This window comes from Helianthus annuus, chromosome 1 (genome assembly GCF_002127325.2).
Source record: "Helianthus annuus cultivar XRQ/B chromosome 1, HanXRQr2.0-SUNRISE, whole genome shotgun sequence".
NCBI classification, from domain to species: Eukaryota; Viridiplantae; Streptophyta; class Magnoliopsida; order Asterales; family Asteraceae; genus Helianthus; species Helianthus annuus.
This window is the reverse complement of record NC_035433.2, coordinates 22,444,473-22,462,961: the sequence shown is the minus strand read 5'-3', so window position 1 is coordinate 22,462,961 and position 18,489 is coordinate 22,444,473. Positions and strand designations below refer to the sequence as shown.

The following is an 18,489-nucleotide window of genomic DNA, read 5'->3' as shown; positions in this document are numbered from 1 at the left end:
GTGTATATTGTATTTTGATTATTGATGAAAAGATCTTGATTTGTTTGATTTCTTGAAAAATAAGATGATTAAAGGAAGTGTTAGTTGTCAAATAAGAATGTTCTAAAGTGATTTAAGATTTGAAAGTGATATGTTGAAAAGTAAATTTTTGGAAGTTTATATGTGTGTATGTATTTCGTGTATATATATATATATACGTATGTATGCATGCATATAAAAATTTTCATATAATATTAAATGTGAAGGATACTTACATGAATGATTTTCAATGATTTGATGATCATGATGATGTGTGTTAAATTTTGTAAAAACATGATGTACATGGTGCATTAAAAGTTGTAAAATATGTGAAATCGCATGATTTATGTGACTTATACAAAAACTGCACTAATCTGATTATAACTATTATTTTAATCAGTAAATAACATGTATTGTGTTAAAATATCAAGTCGTTTCGAGTTGGGATGATTATAGTAACGTTTAACGCAAAACTATGCGTTAAAACGGTCAAAAATCGGCTTTTCGAGTGATTTTTGTAAAACTGATTTAGATCAGTAAATAAACTAATGTTTTTATTCTAAAAATAAGTATTTTAACTAATTTTAAGTTTACTTGGTGTTTGGTTGGTCATACGTGACTTCCGACCCCCGAAAACGTTACCGAATCACTGAAATACGCATTTTTCAATGTACACTAGTGTGGGTAAAATTTTGGGTAAACTTTATGTGGCCAAATGTGCCATGTGATTTAAACATAAGAATATGAAAATATGTTAAGTTTTTAACATAATGTTAGAAATCTAGCTTACGCATGTATGCATGTACGTTTTGTGCGGTAGAAACAGTGAAAATTGTGTTAGACGTGAAACCTGTTGTCGAGCATGAAATTTGATACATATATGATATTTTATGTATATTTTCTTTAAAATGACAAAATATATAAGTTAGTAATATTTCGCGTGTTTCGGTGTTAAATTATATGAACGTTTATGTATATATATTACGACGCGCAAATCGTAGATATATTTCGTATAAACGGGAGAGTTAACAGATTTACACAATAATGGTCAACAATAAAATCGTTCAAGTCTCAAAAATCATAAAAATATATATATGTATATGGACTCATATATATATATATATATATATATATATATATATATATATATATATATATATATATATATATATATATATATATATATATATATATATATATATACTAGTCACTTACCCGCGCGATGCGGCGGGAGTGGCAATTTACAATAGTATAATTGTTTACCGTTAGTTTATCCGTCGTCTCGTGATATATTGTATAGTACTTAAGTTAGTTTTCTTATTCGTGATATGATGGCACTGGTTTTTCTGTTAGTTTATCGATTCTTTGGTGATCTTCTACAAGAAAAGTACAAAACAAGGAAGTAGATGTAATTAAAAACAAGAAGAGTTCAAAATAGTCAAGTAGCTGGACAAAACAATAAAAACAAAATCTGGGGAGTCTCTTGTATCTCTTCTTGTTTTACCAAAACATCCGTTCGCTTATGACTTTCTTGCATCTTCTCCTCTACTGTACCAGATTTCGACACATAAAAAAAATGTTAGACACTTACAGGTGATTTAAAATAGTAATTAAAAGGTAATTTCTGGAAGCAAATAAGGCACAACATCTACTAACTTACCTTCTTTTTGATACGGATGCGATTAATTAATCACGCAACACTTCCTGGTAGACAACATTTGATGTGTAAACTCCGCGTTGTTTGAATTCTTTGGCGTGATGTACCAACACCTTCGTACTTTGTCTTGAAATCCCTCTTGATAACGCGACATAAAGTTGTCTATGTGAAAATACAGAATCCGGTAGATAAATACCAACGTTCGGAATTGTTTGACCTTGAGCTTTATTAATCGTCATGGAAAAGCTAAGTCGAATTGGAAATTGTTTTCTTTTCAGCTTGAATGGGAACATGTCATCTTCAGAAAGGGTCAGAGGGATTCTTGGCAAAAAAACTCTTTTTCCGGCATGTTGACCGACTACAATTTCCGCATCAATAACATTTCGCATGAAACCCTTACATATCAACCGCGTGCCATTACACAGGCCATGTGATGGATCGATATTACGTAACAATATTATTGGGCATCCAATTTTTAAACGAAGCTTATGAGGCGCCAAACCACTAACATTTAGCGAGTTTAAGAACTCGACCGGATAGAAGTTACGCTGATCGTCTTCAGCTTCATCAAAACTGTAATAAACTTTTTCCTCCCCTTGAAAAATTTCAATCATTTGATTATTAATCTCGTCAACACTCTCATTTTTAGTGGACAATATTGCTCTAGAGATTATATAATCTGAAGAATATACATTATCTTCAATTGATGGAAAGATGGCATGGATCAATTCTTTAATAGCGTTTTCTCTGTCGTTGCACTGAATTGTCATGTCATCAGGTATGCGAATATAGTTTCCTTCGATTGGTTCTTCAGTTCCATCGCCGACTCTTAAAAGAAATTTAGAAAACCATGGATCTTTCAGCGCTCTCATATTTATGGTCAACCGCATCTTCTTAGTCAAAGACCAAAGAGGTGACATTCGTACGCTGGAGTCTACAATCTGTGCTCGAGTGCCACGTTTAATAACCGGCAACACCTGTCTGAAGTCACCTCCCATAACCATTATCTTCCCACCAAATGGGAGACTAACGCCTATAATGTCTTGGAATGTACGATCGACTGCCTCTATCGCCTGTCGTTTAGCCATCGATGCTTCATCCCATATGATTATTTTGGCAGACCGAATCAGTATAGCGGCCCCACTCTGTTTTTTGATATTGCACATTGAATTATTTTCAAGATTAAGAGGAATCTGGAATCTTGAGTGAGCCGTTCTACCTCCTGGCATATTATTAGCCGCTGCACCTGATGAAGCTGTTGCGAGAGCAATAAGACCACGTGACCGAATTTCAGCAAGCAAGGCAATGTACAAAAATGTTTTTCCAGTTCCACCTGGGCCATCAATAAAGAACACGCCTGGAAGATCATTATCAACATGCATCATGATCTCATCAAACACGTTTTTTTGGTCCGGATTAAGTGAATCTTTGGCACTCAAGTGTTCAGGTTCCAAAACAATCCCATACTCTTCTTGTAACTCACGATAACCTGCATCTTGTAAGTTAACATCGTCTGTTATCTTAGGAAGGTCGAATTCATTGATATTTTTACCCATGGATTGTAGCAAGACACTAATTTCAGTAAGAACCATATTTTGAACTCGTTCTATACTTTGACAGTGTAACCGATGATCTTCAGACAGTGATTCAAAATGGTCATTCCATAACTTTCGAATATCTCCAGGTTGGCAAAAAATCATTATGGTCGCAAATAACCTTCGAAGAGCATTGGGAAACTGAAACGTAGAGGCTTCTTCGAGACATTGTGATAGATATTCATCGTCTTCTATTAAGCCTAACTCAAGAGCTGCTTTTCGAAATGTCTCACACCGTTGACCATTAACTGTGCAAAGATGTTCAAAAGAAGTAGGCCCTCTGACATTTGACAAAAGTAGGCGTAAGTAGTACCTTTCTCCTTTGGCTGGATTAGCGGAAACGATACGACCTCTTTGTTTTTTACCGCCACGAGGATTCCAACGGCGTGTGCTTCCATTCCACGTAAAGTGTTTTGGAAAATCTTTATACAAATATACCCTTGCTGTTTCATCGATTCTATTTCTCTCAAAAAATGCTGTTAGCATGGTTCTCTTATCCCTTTCCCTATCAACAATATTAGACATTAAGTCATCATCTCTAAATCTAACCATCTGATTATTTGGGAGATGAAGCTGTAAGGCTAAAACAGAAGGAGAGATTTGAGAAAGAGAGAAGGAAAAAATGCGCCACATAGCCTCTGGGGGCGATATGTAGCGTGCATCTTGAAAGCTCTTTATCTCATTAACAACAACCCCTGGCTCACTTTGATCAACTTGAATAACCTGTTTGTCATGTCCTTTATAAACATATTTAAAAAGATATTTCACAGATTTTATACTTGAGCAAACTTCAACATTGATGTGGCAGTTAAACATCATCAAAAGCCTTGGGTTATATGGGACCACCCATCTATTATCAAGTGTTTTTCCTCGTACATCCACTTCTATCCCGGTGTCTCTCCTTCGATACAACGGATACGCATCTTCTCCTTGTGTTGTCTGTTCAATAAATTGTCTAGGATAATGAAAACGACAAATTTTAGGATCACCCTGCATACAAGGACTGCTTAATCGTAAATTGCCGCAAGGACCGTGAATCATGTGCTTGACAACCATCTCATGCAATTTGGGATGTCTTTGTTTGTTAGGAATTTCAGCACACACAACCTTATCATAATGGTCCGCGTTATTGATCTTGTGTTGCGGGTACATGATAAGGAGAAAATGTGCGTGCGGCAAGCCACGCTTTTGAAATTCAATGACCTAAACGTATGACTTAACTTCCCCAAGGATATGTTTCTTGAAGAGTTTTTCCTTAAGATCTTCTAATTTACCCCGGAACACTCTTGAAACAAGGTCTGGACGATCTTGTGCAGTTTGACCAACATGTAAATTATCACATATCTCAGGCCACTTAGGATTACACGTCATTGTAAGGAATATATCAAGCTTGCCGTCGTCTTGAACTAAAGTCATCGCATCTAGAAACCGACGTCGCATGTCGCGAGGCCCTCCGATGAAAGATGCAGGCAACACAATTCTTTTCCCGACTCTGTTTGCATGAACCTCACCAGCATTGACGCAATCCACAAGACCTTGGTACAAATCGGCACGTATCTTAGCCTGGTTTCTCTCACAAAATTCTAAGCGTGATGTCTCAATTTTTATGTAAACATCTACCACAAACTATTGTAGCAGTCTACCACCGAACAGAAGCACGTTTTCGGTAGATCGAATCTGGAACTTGTAACAGTAGTACTCTCGCATAGCCACGGTTGTTCTACCACTTCGTGTGTTAGCCTCTGAACGATGAAGATGTTTTAAAAACAAACTATTAATAAAAATAAGACGCATTACGGTATTTTTATGATCTTCACTTAAAAAGGATAATAAATTGTTGGTACCTTCCATTTCTCCTTCGATGTTGTCATTGTTGCGAACCTCATTTATTGATACTCCGTGCCGTGGTATGTTTGCATGCCAACCCGACTCACCATTAGGAAAAAATAGAGGATACGACAATGGATCGTAACAACTAAAGTACGGCTGAATAGTTTGGCTATATTCAGACCTACCATACACAACAATACTTCGTTTATACGAAGTGATATTGTCATTACCTTCAACCCAAATACCAGCAACCTATATAATCGTGAACTATAAGTAAGTAAAATAAGCAATACTATTAAATAATTGTAATTAATATAATATATTTTATATACCTCCGATGTCGTTGGTCGGTTGTACACCCTTTGGTCAAGTTCAACTGAAGCATTCAAAGTGACTCTATAGTTGTCCAGAGGTCCTAGTTCTGCAAGTCTTCTAAATGTATCGACATATGGGTTTGTAGAAAGAACGCGTGTCAAAATCTGAGTAATACGCCGATCAAGATTTGGCCATTGGAGTCTGAGATCTAACTCGGCATCAGGATCATAAAAATACAACTGCAGGTACCTAGGGGTTCCATCCCTCGGAACTAATTGGTCGATTTTGTGATATATTCCTCTATGTGCACGAAAAGTATATACACCGTCTCTCATATTGTTCAGTGTATCATCCAACGTCACTCCCATTGAGGCAAAAGAAAAATTGGTGTTATAAGCACGAATGTTTTGCCTAAAAATATTTCCAATTTCATCTTGCGATGTGAAAAGTCGGTGCAATTCCTCTGGAATTTCTGAATTTGCTAACACAGTTTTCCCACTCATACAACAAAAGGTATCAAATTCAAATTGAAAACGTTTTGCTCCACAATCAGGACATGCACCATGTTCTTTTAAAACACGATGTTCTCTAGGTAAACGATCGTAAACAAAGTTATATGGATCATCTTCTACATTCTCATTTTGGAAGGAAGGTTGATCAACTACTTCAGAAAATTGAGGTAAAAGTGTACGTGGTTGAATTCGAACACCTAAAAAAATCGTTGTCTTAAGTAATGAAGGTTATTAAAGATATCAAATTCAATAAAGAAATCAATGTTAAATAAATAGAAACCTCGTGATGTTCTGGTAATGACTTCATCAATTACATTGGGGAATGTGGTTGTCGGCGTAACATCATTAGTCGGGGTTGATGTAATTTGACTACCGTTTGAAATATGCATTCCATTGTACTCCTTACGTTTCACGGTAGAAATACTTGACACGTTCACGTTTGTCATTTGGGTAAATTGAGTAATATTAGTCTGTAAACTTCTTAACGGTGTCCTTTCTGCTGATCTATTACTCATTAAAGATAGTGATGAAGCACTTTGGGAGACCTCACTACTCCCAAATTTTGGGACTTTGTTATTTTCTTTGCGTGCAGCATAATATCTTTTGTTATACCCTTTTCGTTTTTCAGCTCTAGTAGATGAACGAGAGCTAGAAGCTTGATTAAGATGGTTTGGTTGTCCATTAGTCATTGTAAATTGTTAAAGTGTCAAATACCTTGCAAATTAAATAAAAGATAGTTATAGATGATGAAATTCTGAAATTATTACAAGAATAGTACACGACACTTAAACAAAATAACATGATTACCAGAAATAGAAAACCAAAATTCTTAAAACATCGAATACATAATGATAACATTAAGTGAAAGCCAAACTAAATACTTGGTGAAACAACGGTCTCCACAAACACCGCACCCTTATAACCACGAAACCAAGTAACTGGATAAAGAATTTCGAAGGGCTTCGTATCCATTTCAATAGTAAAAAGCTTCCCTAATTTAGTCATCACAAACCAATTACCATTCGTCACGTAATGTGTTATATCGCCCCACAATGACAATGATATTGGGGGGATCGGAGGACACGATAAGACCTTAATCCAGTAATCCTCTTTTAGCGTCCACAGGTCAATTGTTATCTCAAACCAGCCAGTCGTAGCAAACATGTGAAGCTCATTTTTTACATTCACTAAAACACCTTGAACAAATCCCGTAGATGGAACAGGTGGAAAGCTTATCTCCTTGAACTGCTCTGAATTAATATCAAAACAAATCACCACATTTGTACCTCCAACCCAACATTCGCAAAGAGTGAAATACAAAGTACCACCACAAAATGTGCCTGGTGACCAATAGAAATTGGGGCTAAGGTACTCTTGTTTTGTTAAGAAAGGAATATTTCTCCAAAAGTTTAATTCCCTAGAATAAACATAGCTTTCATATACACCACACCTACGCTTGATATGCAAGACCTTGTAATCATCGGCATCATCAGCATACAAACCAACGGCATCAAGATTATTTATATAGATTCCAAGAGAATCAGGTGTTGACAAACGCTTGAAAGCAGTAGTTGTTGGATTCCAAAGAAGCAACTCGTTTGTATGATTCAAGCAAACACACAACAATCCATTCAAATGTGAAAGTATTGACACATCATTATTTTGGTGGTCGAATGGTAATGTAACTATTGACCTTGGCCCATAATCATAGGATTGAAAGATGATCGGATGAACAGAGCATGTTAGGTCGTCAATTAAGAGAACCCTCTGGTTAGATGAAACTAATGAGCGAGAACAATGTACCCTTATGAAATCTCGAGTTGACAGCAACGCATACCATTCCTTACAAACACTCCTAGAACGTCCTACGACCTTCGCTGGCACCCTCGTTAATATCTCAAATATTGTTTCAATAGGAAGATCAACCATGGTGATACCTTCGTTTAAGATAAATAATTACTTTTTAGTTGTCCAACCTATCTAGATTATAGTTTGGTGAAAAATAGGTGTAACCATTACTTTTTAATCAAGTAATATAACATACTTGTTATAACATAATATAATATTAAACAAACTAAAGTATACTTCTACAAGTAGGAAAGAAACATAAAGGCAGTTAACCAAAAGCAAATCACAAAACACCATCATGGATTTTAATATTCAACAACTAAAGATATAAAAACACCCAATCTTTCTATCATGAACAGGGACTTAAGTATAGATCCATAATTTAAATATCTCGTGCCTCGAGCATATCTGGGTCGTACGTAATCCTACTCAGTTCTGTAGACTTCAAAATATTAACTGAAAAAACAAATAAAATACAACTTATATTAAATTACATGACCCATTAAATGTAACTAATTTTTTAGAAAGTTGATGTTTAAAGCATAACGTACTATCCGGTAGGTGAACCAACTTGACACGTGATACGTATATGATAGACTTGCGTTGCACCGCTTGAATGGTACATATAACATCGGAAGGCTTCAGGAAGGACAAAAACATTTGTATTGTATGACCACTGTACACAACAATTTTGGGGGAAGTTCTTTTAAAATTAGTTTTTTGTTACATACGATGTAATTATTATGTCTCTAATATGTTAATAATGACTTACGTCTTATCCCGAAGAGAAAGTTCGAAACAACAACGATCCCGTTTACCTTCTACTATCCTCCCAACCACATCTACAATGAAATCAACCAAATTGTATACACCATATCTAATATCTAAATATATAAACTTTTATATTTTTAATCAAAAAATAAAGAATGGGATTTTATATGTACCAACAATAAATTTTTTAGGTCTTCTGTCATGCTTCAATTTTTTAATGGAAGGCACCAACCGATATATACAAGCACCTCTTGGAATCGTAAGCTCCAGTGATAAAAGCTTCGTATATTCATTGATGACGATTTTTTTCTCCGAACAGACTAAGAGGTAATTATGGTACTTTGGGTACTCATGATAGTGGAGATTCTCAATTTGGAAATGATTCAACGAAAAAAAGCCACCCATCAATGTAGCGTCATTATATAGGTGTATCAAATGTTGTGGAACGATCGCAACAATTTTTTGTCTCTAAAAAAAGAACACATTTAGTGGTGAAAAAACATTCACACGTATAACATATATAGCAAATAAAAATAATGTTCTTACGTTTTGATCAAGAAAAATAATCACTAATCTCTTTCCCTCGACGTCATGCCAAATAAGCTCGACCATAACAAAGGTTAGATTATACCATGCTCTATCATTTCTCAATGATGAAAATTCGTCGACCGTACAATGACCAGACATATCCTATTATTGTTCAATGTTAGTCAAAGAAAAAATAAAAATTACATATATTTAAATTTATATCTGTTTGATTTTTAAGGTCAAGTAGATAAGAGAGGGAGCCAGCTAAAATTAAAGTAATACATGATTAAAATTTAAATAACCTTAAAATAAAAAAGTTATATTAATACATAATTAAAACCGAAACATCTACATAAATAAAATTCAAACTAATACAAAACAAAAATACATTGAAATAAAAATAACTAACACATAATAGAACATTTAGTAAATCACATTAAATATTACTAAAACACAAAACACCGAATCATAGGAGAATCAATCATTATCATCGTCGTTTCGGTGGATGCATTCATCAATAACGTTTTTTTAAGGTTCCCAATTCATTTCTTCATCCAAGGGTGGTTCGTATTCCGCTCCAGGATCGGTTTCGTACCCTTCAGCCCAATTCGGTACTCCTTGTGTTTGATGGGGGTTTTCCACTTGAGGGGGGTTTGAAGATGGTGGATGGTTTGGCACTGTAGGAGTGTTTGCCAATGGACGATAATGCCCCTCCCCAATAGGTTGTGCCCCAAATTGTAGTTGAGCAAAGGTATAGTCATACGCCCAAATCAACTCTTCATCCGTCCAAGTATTTGGATCATTATCTTGAGGAATTGTGACAGGAGTTGGGTTTGTGACGGGGGGTGGGTTTGTGACGGGGGGTGGGTTTGTTACGGAAGGTGGGGTTGTCACTGGAGAAGGGTTTGATCGTCCATGACTTGAAGGCCCTTGTGGTTCAATTGGAATTGGATAACCACCACCCATACCTCTCAATTGATATGTGTTTGGAATGAATTGTAAACTGAAAAATATAATTTTGATTGGATATAAAGATCAATTTTTAAGCAAATAAAATTAGTTTAAATACAATTTTATTGGATACAAAGTTATGATATTCTGAAAAAATTAATTATTGACATCGATTGTAGCCGGTTCCTTTGTCTTTCTTCTTAAACAAAACAAAAAAGATTAACTCACCCTAATATCTAACATTATCTTTTCTTCAAATTTTCTCGTTTAATTAAAAAAATTATTACTCACCTTAATATACGATGTATTTTTTAATAATTAAGATACTTTAAGTCTTAACAAATATACGATGTATTTTTTAACAATGAAACTACTTTAAAATCTAAACGTTAGTACAAAACAACCTTCAAAATTTTATAATACATAATTTGTATGAACAAATATACTAAACTTACTGTGTAGCTTTATATTACCTTTTCTATAATCAACTAACTTAACAATCATGTTATAATTTTTTTTTTTAAAAACAAAAATATTATAGTAAATTAAAATATAATAGAATGCCCAAATCAAATATTAACTACAAATCGATTATCAGAGGTTGTTTGTAGTGGAATTACATAGAAACAATTCTGTAATAATATATATGTCGTACTTTTTGTGGCTTTTGGATTCTACCAAAAACAGGAAGAGAACAAAATACTGGTCCTAAATTTTAGAATAAAATTCAACCTATAACATTAAATTTTAAAATGAATATACATATTTTTATGAAAAGAGGTTCCTAAACCCTTCTGTTGTACATACCATGTTTTGTATAACTTCATTTGTTTATCACTGTTTTTAATGGAATTGTTGATCAGTGGTTCATACCAACCACTTATTTGATCTAATTTGCATACCTTTGTTGCCTCCAAATGGATATTATTAGTATCATTTTCTTTTACAATATAATACATTTTAACTAATTTATATTGATTCTCTACATTAAAGCTTTTATTTTTTACCTATGTACTGAACCAAAACTTGGACGCCATAGCATGGTGCTACAGCAGCCTTTTTACAGTGAAGTAGCAAAGCATAGAATGTTGAAGCTGAAGCAAAAAGAAAGCAGCGCTTTGATTTTTTGCCTCGTCACTTATCAATGAATATTTTTAAATGACTGTATTTGAAAATTTAACATGTTCTAATATAAGTGAACACAAACGTACAGTAGATGATCTTGTACTTGTTAACTTTTTAATAAAATCAAGGGAAAATGTCACAGAAATGTAACTAAGTTTGCCAAATGTTCCAATTAAATCATTCAAACTCTTTTTGTCTCTATAAAATCACTAAACTTTAGTTTTGTGTTTTAATAGTATGTAATTATCAGGTCATTAGGTTACCATTTTTTAATCTTAATTTTTATTTTGTTTTAATACTTATGTGGATATTATTCAAAGTAAATAAAAAAAAACACTGGTGGATAAACTTATTATTCACAACCCTAAATCGTCATCCTCTTCAAGACACAAATCGAGAAACACCACAACCCTTATGTAAGCAAATCACAACCTTGTAATATCTGGCGAATACGATGGTTAGAGTGGTATTAAAAGCCAATATACGGTGTATGTTGGGATGATTTGCTAAAAGCAAGTGAAATAGGTTTGAAATATTCAATGAATAAGATTCAGATCTGGGTTTTGGATTTTATGAACAAAACAATGGGTTCAATAAATTAAAAAAATGGTTTCTAAATGATTTGAAGAACAACGTAATGGGTTGTAGCCTTGTAGGTTTGATGAGTTAAAGAATTAGGTTTAAAGAAATGTAATTTTTTCAATAAAGAAAGAAACGAAAGTTGTAGGTAATATTATTCTTTAAGAATAGAAATGAAAGTTGAAGGTTTGAAGAGCTAAAAAGAATTAGGTTTAATGAAACGTTATTTTTTAAGAATAAAGAAACAAAAGTTGCAGATGTTATTTGAATATGAAAACGAAAGTTGCAGGTTTGATATAAGATTTAGGTATAATGAAAAAATGTTATTTTTTTAAGAATAAAGAAACTAAGAAGATTTTTTTTCTAAATGTTTTAATTAAAAAAATATGGCATTTTCTAATTTAAGCTTTTAAATTAAAAAGCCATGTCACTATTTTTTTAATTCAAGTAAGCATTAAAAATTATAAAAAGAATTTGTTACCTGACACATCATCAAGGTAACTTGATAACCTACTAATTACACAAGACTGGAGCAAGATATAAAACTTGAGTTATTTTTAAAAGACAAAAAAAGTTTGAGTGACTTAATTGAAACATATAAAAAACTTAGTTACTATTTTACGAAGTTACCCCTAAAATCAATATTATAATGTTATAATCATGTATGTCTTGCTTCACAATCTATATTGTCATCGTGCAGACTCAATCAAAACCCAATCCATTGCAAATTCTGGGTGTAAAAAATTTAGAAGAAAACAGAATACTGGTTGTAAATACTATCTTAATTTAACTCAAAGAGAGACTTGCTTGTGTATAAACATAACATTGCCGGTTGAGGTTCACATTGATATTTTTTTACAGAACGGGAAAAAGTGAAGATTGTTATCACATATAAAATAAAACAGTCGATAAGTCTTAACAACTAAAATAGTGTAAGATTTTTACAATCGGTGTATCAAACATTGTTATCACTATGTAAGAGTACAACACACATACAAAAGAAACAGTCGAAATGTGAGAAATACTTACCACAACGCAGAACCAAGATGTTAAAAATAGAGAAATAATGCAAGAATCAAATGTATAGAGGTGAGAAACAATGGAAGACCAAGATGAAAATAGTATTCTGAAATCAAATAAAACACAATTTGTTAGGAATACAAATATAACAAAACTGAGCTTTAAAAGTAGCGTTAAGTTAAATTGACACTAACTTACAATTAGACGGTTGAATTGATTTTATAAATGTTGTTCATTCTATGTAGCAGCAAACTAGCAAACTGAAGGTGAAGGTGAAGGTTGGTGTGTAGTGTTTGTAGAAAGTTGGATGGAGTTTATGAAGCTTAAATCTACTATATATAATGTCAAAAGTAGTTGTACTTTTGACATCTACTTTTTAAACCTGAATATATAATGTCAAAAAAGTAAACATCTACTTTTTAACCCAACCCAGCTGTAAGTTGACCAAAAAAAAGCTGTAAGTTGAAAAAAAAAAGTAGATGTACAGACTGAATTCTGACCACTCACCTCTTTTCAGCAGACTGCTGAATTCTGACCACAGTTCACCTCTTTTCAGCATACCGACCACTGTTGACCATTGTTCCCTCTTTTCAACCAAGCTGAGTTCGGACAGTTGTTCCCTCTTTTCACCCTTCTGACCATTGTTGACCACTATTCCCTCTTTTCAACCCAGCTGTTCACCTCTTTTCAACCTGTGCACATAACATCTTTTAGTTGGGGCTTGTTCAAATATTAGTACAAAACCAACAAGATATTGGTTTCTTGTTTAAAACCAACAAGATGAAGTATATCTTCTTAACGAACATTTTTAAAAGTACCTCCCTCTAAAAGTTGGATAGAAAATTGGATAGAAGTTTAAAACCAACATTTTTAAAAGTTGGATAGAAAATTTTTAAAAGTAAATAAGAGAGTACTGTCTGAAATTGTGAATACCGGAATAGTTGTTTCAAGCAGACGTAGAATAGAACGGGACAGTCTTGAAACTTTCTGAATTTAGTAGAAAAAACAAACCAAAATGTTGATTAATAAGGATGTGTAGATATTATCACATCTAAACGGAACTAAGAAACAGACTGAGTTAATTACCTCCCTAACAACCGAAGCAAAGTTATCGTCCAATATGATGATGTCACTACTCTCTTCTGCTACTTCAGTGCCTTGAGTACCCATAGCAAGACCGATATCCGCCTCATGTAAAGCAGGGGCATCGCCAGTTCCATCTCCAGTAACCGCAACGACATGTCCTCTTTTCCTCAGAGCTTGCACGAGTAACAGTTATTGTTAGGAGACGACTTCCCCATCACCTGTCATTATCCACCACGCATATGTCATCTCTCACATGCATGAATCAAGAGGGTATTGTTGTAAAATCACATACCGATATCCTCTCAGCTACTTCGAGTCTTTGTGCATCCGACATTGCACGGAAGGACTTCCTTTCAATTAGGTTTCGCTTGGTAGCGTCCGCATCTGACCCAAGTATACCGCATTCTAACGCAATTGCCTTGTCGGTTTGAAGATTGTCACCCGTCACCATTCTTACCTTAACACGGGCCTTTACGCACAGTTGGACAGCAACTCGGACACCGGGCCGACATGGATCGTACAACGCAAAAAAACGTCACCATCTAACACAACATATAAGATATAAAGATAGCTAGATGAGCATGTTTTCATGGGTTAAGAACAAGATCATACCTTCAAACCAACTATTGCTAGCAAAACAAGATCACTTTACGGCAACACCGCCTCGCTTTTTCACTTGCAAGCATCTCAGCATGTGCTTCAGCTGCTTTATCTTTGATCTTAGAAACAATAGCATCATGTTCCTTTATAGTTAGAGGAACACCTTTTGCTATTATTGCTTTTGCCATATCATCCTGGATTTTCTGCATCAGACTCTTCTCCTATAAATAAATAAGTTACTATTAATAATAATAATAACAGCAACAATAATAATAATAATAATACTATATAATCATAATAATCAACTTACATAAAACGATCAGAGCAATATAAAGAGTCATCTGTACCTTATCTTTTGCAACAGATGGCCACGGGTCACTTTCGAAGTTGATATATCCTTCTAATATAGCATCAAATATGCCTTTTCCTCTGTCTCTGTAATTTGTTGTTGATTTTCACTTTTAGCTTAGAATTCAACTGATTATATAAACCACACAAATACCTAAAAATAGTTGAAAAAGCATCAAATTACCTGCCCACGATATCCGCCTCATGTAAAGCAGGGGCATCGCCAGTTCCATCTCCAGTAACCGCCTCATGTTAAGCATTATAAACCAAACTCGGCAAATAAAATAACAAAAAAGTAATTTCCAAAACTGAAATAACATTACAAAAAAAAATCCATACGGAAAGATATTATGACTGTGCACTTAAGTTTTGAATTGATCATCCATCGTACATCATCATATAACTAATCCTGAATATGATTAACTCTATTGGTTCAATTTCTGGTTCAATGTCATGATGAAGTTGAATTCAACCATACAAAGTCAAACAGCTTTGAACAGTTAAACTAACGAATTCCTAACAAACATCGTTGACAAATAACAACTGAACAATAATATTATCAGAAATTAAGTCAATAAAGTGTAAACAGTACACAAATAGAGTCAAAACTCCAATAAAACCGAGACACAATGTATTCGTGGTTACAAATTGAACCCAACAAAAGAAGAATCACCGTTTCAAAAATTCCGATTAACTGTTAGAATACGAACGAACAGTAACACATATATTCTGCAATTGTCCTCCATACACAACAAATTGAACAATAACAACGACTACAAAATGCAATATAACAAAATTACATAAACGAAAAAATGATGACGTAATCATACCATATCATTCCTAACTTTCTCGCCGGAAGCCTTCGTCTTCTCTCACTTCACCAAAACCACACGAAAACGAAATGAACGAACAAAAACGGTTACACAGCGACAAAATTCAACCGGAAATTCAACCGGAAATCACCAGATTGAGTTTAAAGATTTAACCTTTATTTGACGCTTTGGAAAACACCAAATCAGCAGAAGTAATCATCAACAAAGCCAAATCCAACCATCTACCAGCAATCATGAACTCCTGAGCCTCCAAACACAAGCTACTCACTTGTTGTTCAGCCACCTGAGCCAAAATTCACAAAATTCAAACACAAATTAACCAAAAATATTCACCAAATCCACAACAAACATATCAGCAACGGTTTTCAGTATAGTTTCAACTTGCATAACCGTTAATTAACAAATCCACTTACATAACACTCAACGTTTTCAGTACAGTTTCAACTTGCTTTACCGTTAATTAACAACAAATCCACTTACATAACACTCAAATTTCACAAATTCAAACACAAATTAACTTAAAACACTCACCAAATCCACGAAAAACATATCCGAAACAGTTTGTAGTACAGTTGCAACTCTCATAACCATTAATTAAGAACAATCCACATGAATAACACTCAAATTCACATATTCAAAGTTCAAACACAAAATCATTAGCTCAAACTATATACAGTTAAACGATTACCATTATTAAAGCCAGATCTGAACAGAAGAAGATGAGGATTAACACGAGCAGCAACGGATCTCGGAGAAGTTAACTGCCAGTTAGTCGAACCCTAGCCTTTAGTTCTCTGGATCAACCAAAAACAACAGATTCAACAACAGATACAAAGTAAACTAAAGCTATATTAAACGATTACCGGTATTAAAACCAGATCTGAACAGAAGACCATGAGAATTAACATAAGCAGCAGCCGATCTCAGAGAAGATGGTTTAAAACGGTACCTAGAGGTCAACCCCAGTGGATCTTGTGTCGAATAGAGAGAAAATCATCGATTCCGTGTCATTGAAACCCTATCCAAACACATATGTAGAAGTATTAAACAGATCAGACTCAAATAACAAACAAAAAACTTTAGATGTGGTTTAAAACGGTACCTAGAGGTCAACCCCAGTGGATCTTCTGTGGGATAGAGAGAAAATCAACGATTCGATGTCATTGAAACCCTAGATCTGGAAATCGCCTGGGAGAGAGAAAGCAGCTCGGGATGGGGGCGGATAAAATGCTATTAGAATGAGAAACCCTAAAATATTTGTGTACTCCCGTGTGTTTTTTTTTTGAGTGAAGGGTATAATTGGAAGTGTAAATTAGATTGTGCTTTAGAGGGTTGTACATCATGCTTTAAGGGTGTTTTAATGGAATTTTTATGGACTTTAAGAAGTCCTTTGGATATGTTTTATAAAGTAGTATAGATTAACGTGCCAACATAATCAAAAATGACAACTTTTCGAGAAAATCTCAAAGTTATGTGATAATTCTAAGAAACGGAGAAAATTAGGATTTTTGTGTTATGTATATTGATTTAGAATCGTTCCTATATTAGGACGTGTAGAAATCAATCTCTGGGATTGCGATATTAAAATACGCACCCAAAGATGAGTGTCACTAAACCCCTCTTTTTACTGCTTTGTATATATTTTGGGGTAGAACACATCATTAAAAGGGTTTAATAATGTTTTCGAAATAAAACATACCTTTTAATATAAAACATATATGTTCGCTGAAAATATATGACATTTGATAAGTCATACGTTTCGAAGTAAAACGTTTTTGATGAATGAATACTGAAAGTACGGTATTTCCTAAGCGAAACATGACCGTACAGTTAGGGACGAATTCTTGACTGGGTCTCATATGATGGAGAGTAAGGGGAATTCGTACAACGTCATGTATTAAATTGTCATATTAGTAGGATATATATATTGTACGTGAGGCAGACTTCATATTGTCCTTCAAGAGGACCCTGCGCCCATGATGTCGTTTAATCATTTAAGTATTGCACGCGATGAATTGTTGGTAGATCTATCGGGTTGACAACCCCGTCGTGACCGGTTGCCCCGTGTCAAGTCAAACGACGAATTTAATGTCACACCCTGGCTTTGCGGAAGCGTGGTTAATTTGGTGTGACTTCTTAATACCGTAGCTTAATCATAACAAAGCTATATGAATTAAAAACATGCAGGATCATCCATTAAGTTTTGAAAACCAGATACAATACCATTGTTTTAACGGGAATACAACCTAACAACCATAATCTTGTTCAACAACCAAACAAACATAAACACAGTTTAAGGACTGTGACTTGTCCAGGAAAGAGTCACATTCCCTAAACCCCGGATGACCTCGGAAACTAGTGCAGCGGGAAAACGTGCCATACCGTGCCAGATCCTTTAATTCCCTGAAATACATGTAAGTTGAAAAATCAACAATAATGTTGAGCGAGTTCATGCGTTTAATATGTGCGCGCGAATAAACCTTTACAATCATTGTAAGTGTGAATATTTTTGTAAACTCTGGTATGAAAGCAAATGAGGAAGCCTATCAGTTAATGTGTACCACATGGTCCAACCTGCGGGCGCATGGGTGGGGATAGGACAAAGTCACCACATGGTCCAACCTGCGGGCGCATGGGTGGTATTACGACAAGGTCACCACATGGTCCAACCTGCGGGCGCATGGGTGGTGTTACGATAAGGTCACCACATGGTCCAACCTGCGGGCGCATGGGTGGTGTTAAGACGAGGTCACCGCATGGTCCAACCTTAGGGCGCATGGGTGGGGTTTGTTATGCTCAAATAGGCCTATCACTGCTATCCCTCGATCGTACTACGAGGACTAATGTTCTTAAGATTTCGCCTACCCAAATCA

The 18,489-nt window shown here is 34.7% G+C and overlaps 2 protein-coding genes and 2 long non-coding RNA genes across 4 annotated transcripts; all 4 read right to left on the bottom strand.

The window, feature by feature from the left end:
• Positions 1–1,704: 1,704 nt before the first annotated feature.
• On the bottom strand, positions 1,705–4,422 carry LOC110935550. Its single transcript, XM_022177955.1, has one exon. The coding sequence runs from the start codon at positions 4,420–4,422 to the stop codon at positions 1,705–1,707; it is 2,718 nt and encodes a 905-aa protein (XP_022033647.1).
• Positions 4,423–6,800: 2,378 nt separating this feature from the next.
• LOC110935469 (putative F-box protein At3g24700) lies at positions 6,801–7,856 on the bottom strand. Its single transcript, XM_022177879.1, has one exon. The coding sequence runs from the start codon at positions 7,854–7,856 to the stop codon at positions 6,801–6,803; it is 1,056 nt and encodes a 351-aa protein (XP_022033571.1).
• A 4,745-nt stretch (positions 7,857–12,601) lies between these two features.
• On the bottom strand, positions 12,602–14,507 carry LOC110935385. The gene is made up of 5 exons (XR_002589090.2): positions 14,448–14,507; positions 14,128–14,377; positions 13,836–14,053; positions 13,257–13,441; positions 12,602–12,855 (listed from the first exon to the last, which is right to left on the bottom strand). It is a non-coding gene; the product is annotated as an uncharacterized LOC110935385 (long non-coding RNA).
• A 952-nt stretch (positions 14,508–15,459) lies between these two features.
• On the bottom strand, positions 15,460–17,032 carry LOC110935380. Its single transcript, XR_002589087.2, has 4 exons — positions 16,719–17,032; positions 16,480–16,634; positions 16,305–16,410; positions 15,460–15,899 (listed from the first exon to the last, which is right to left on the bottom strand). It is a non-coding gene; the product is annotated as an uncharacterized LOC110935380 (long non-coding RNA).
• Positions 17,033–18,489: the final 1,457 nt, after the last annotated feature.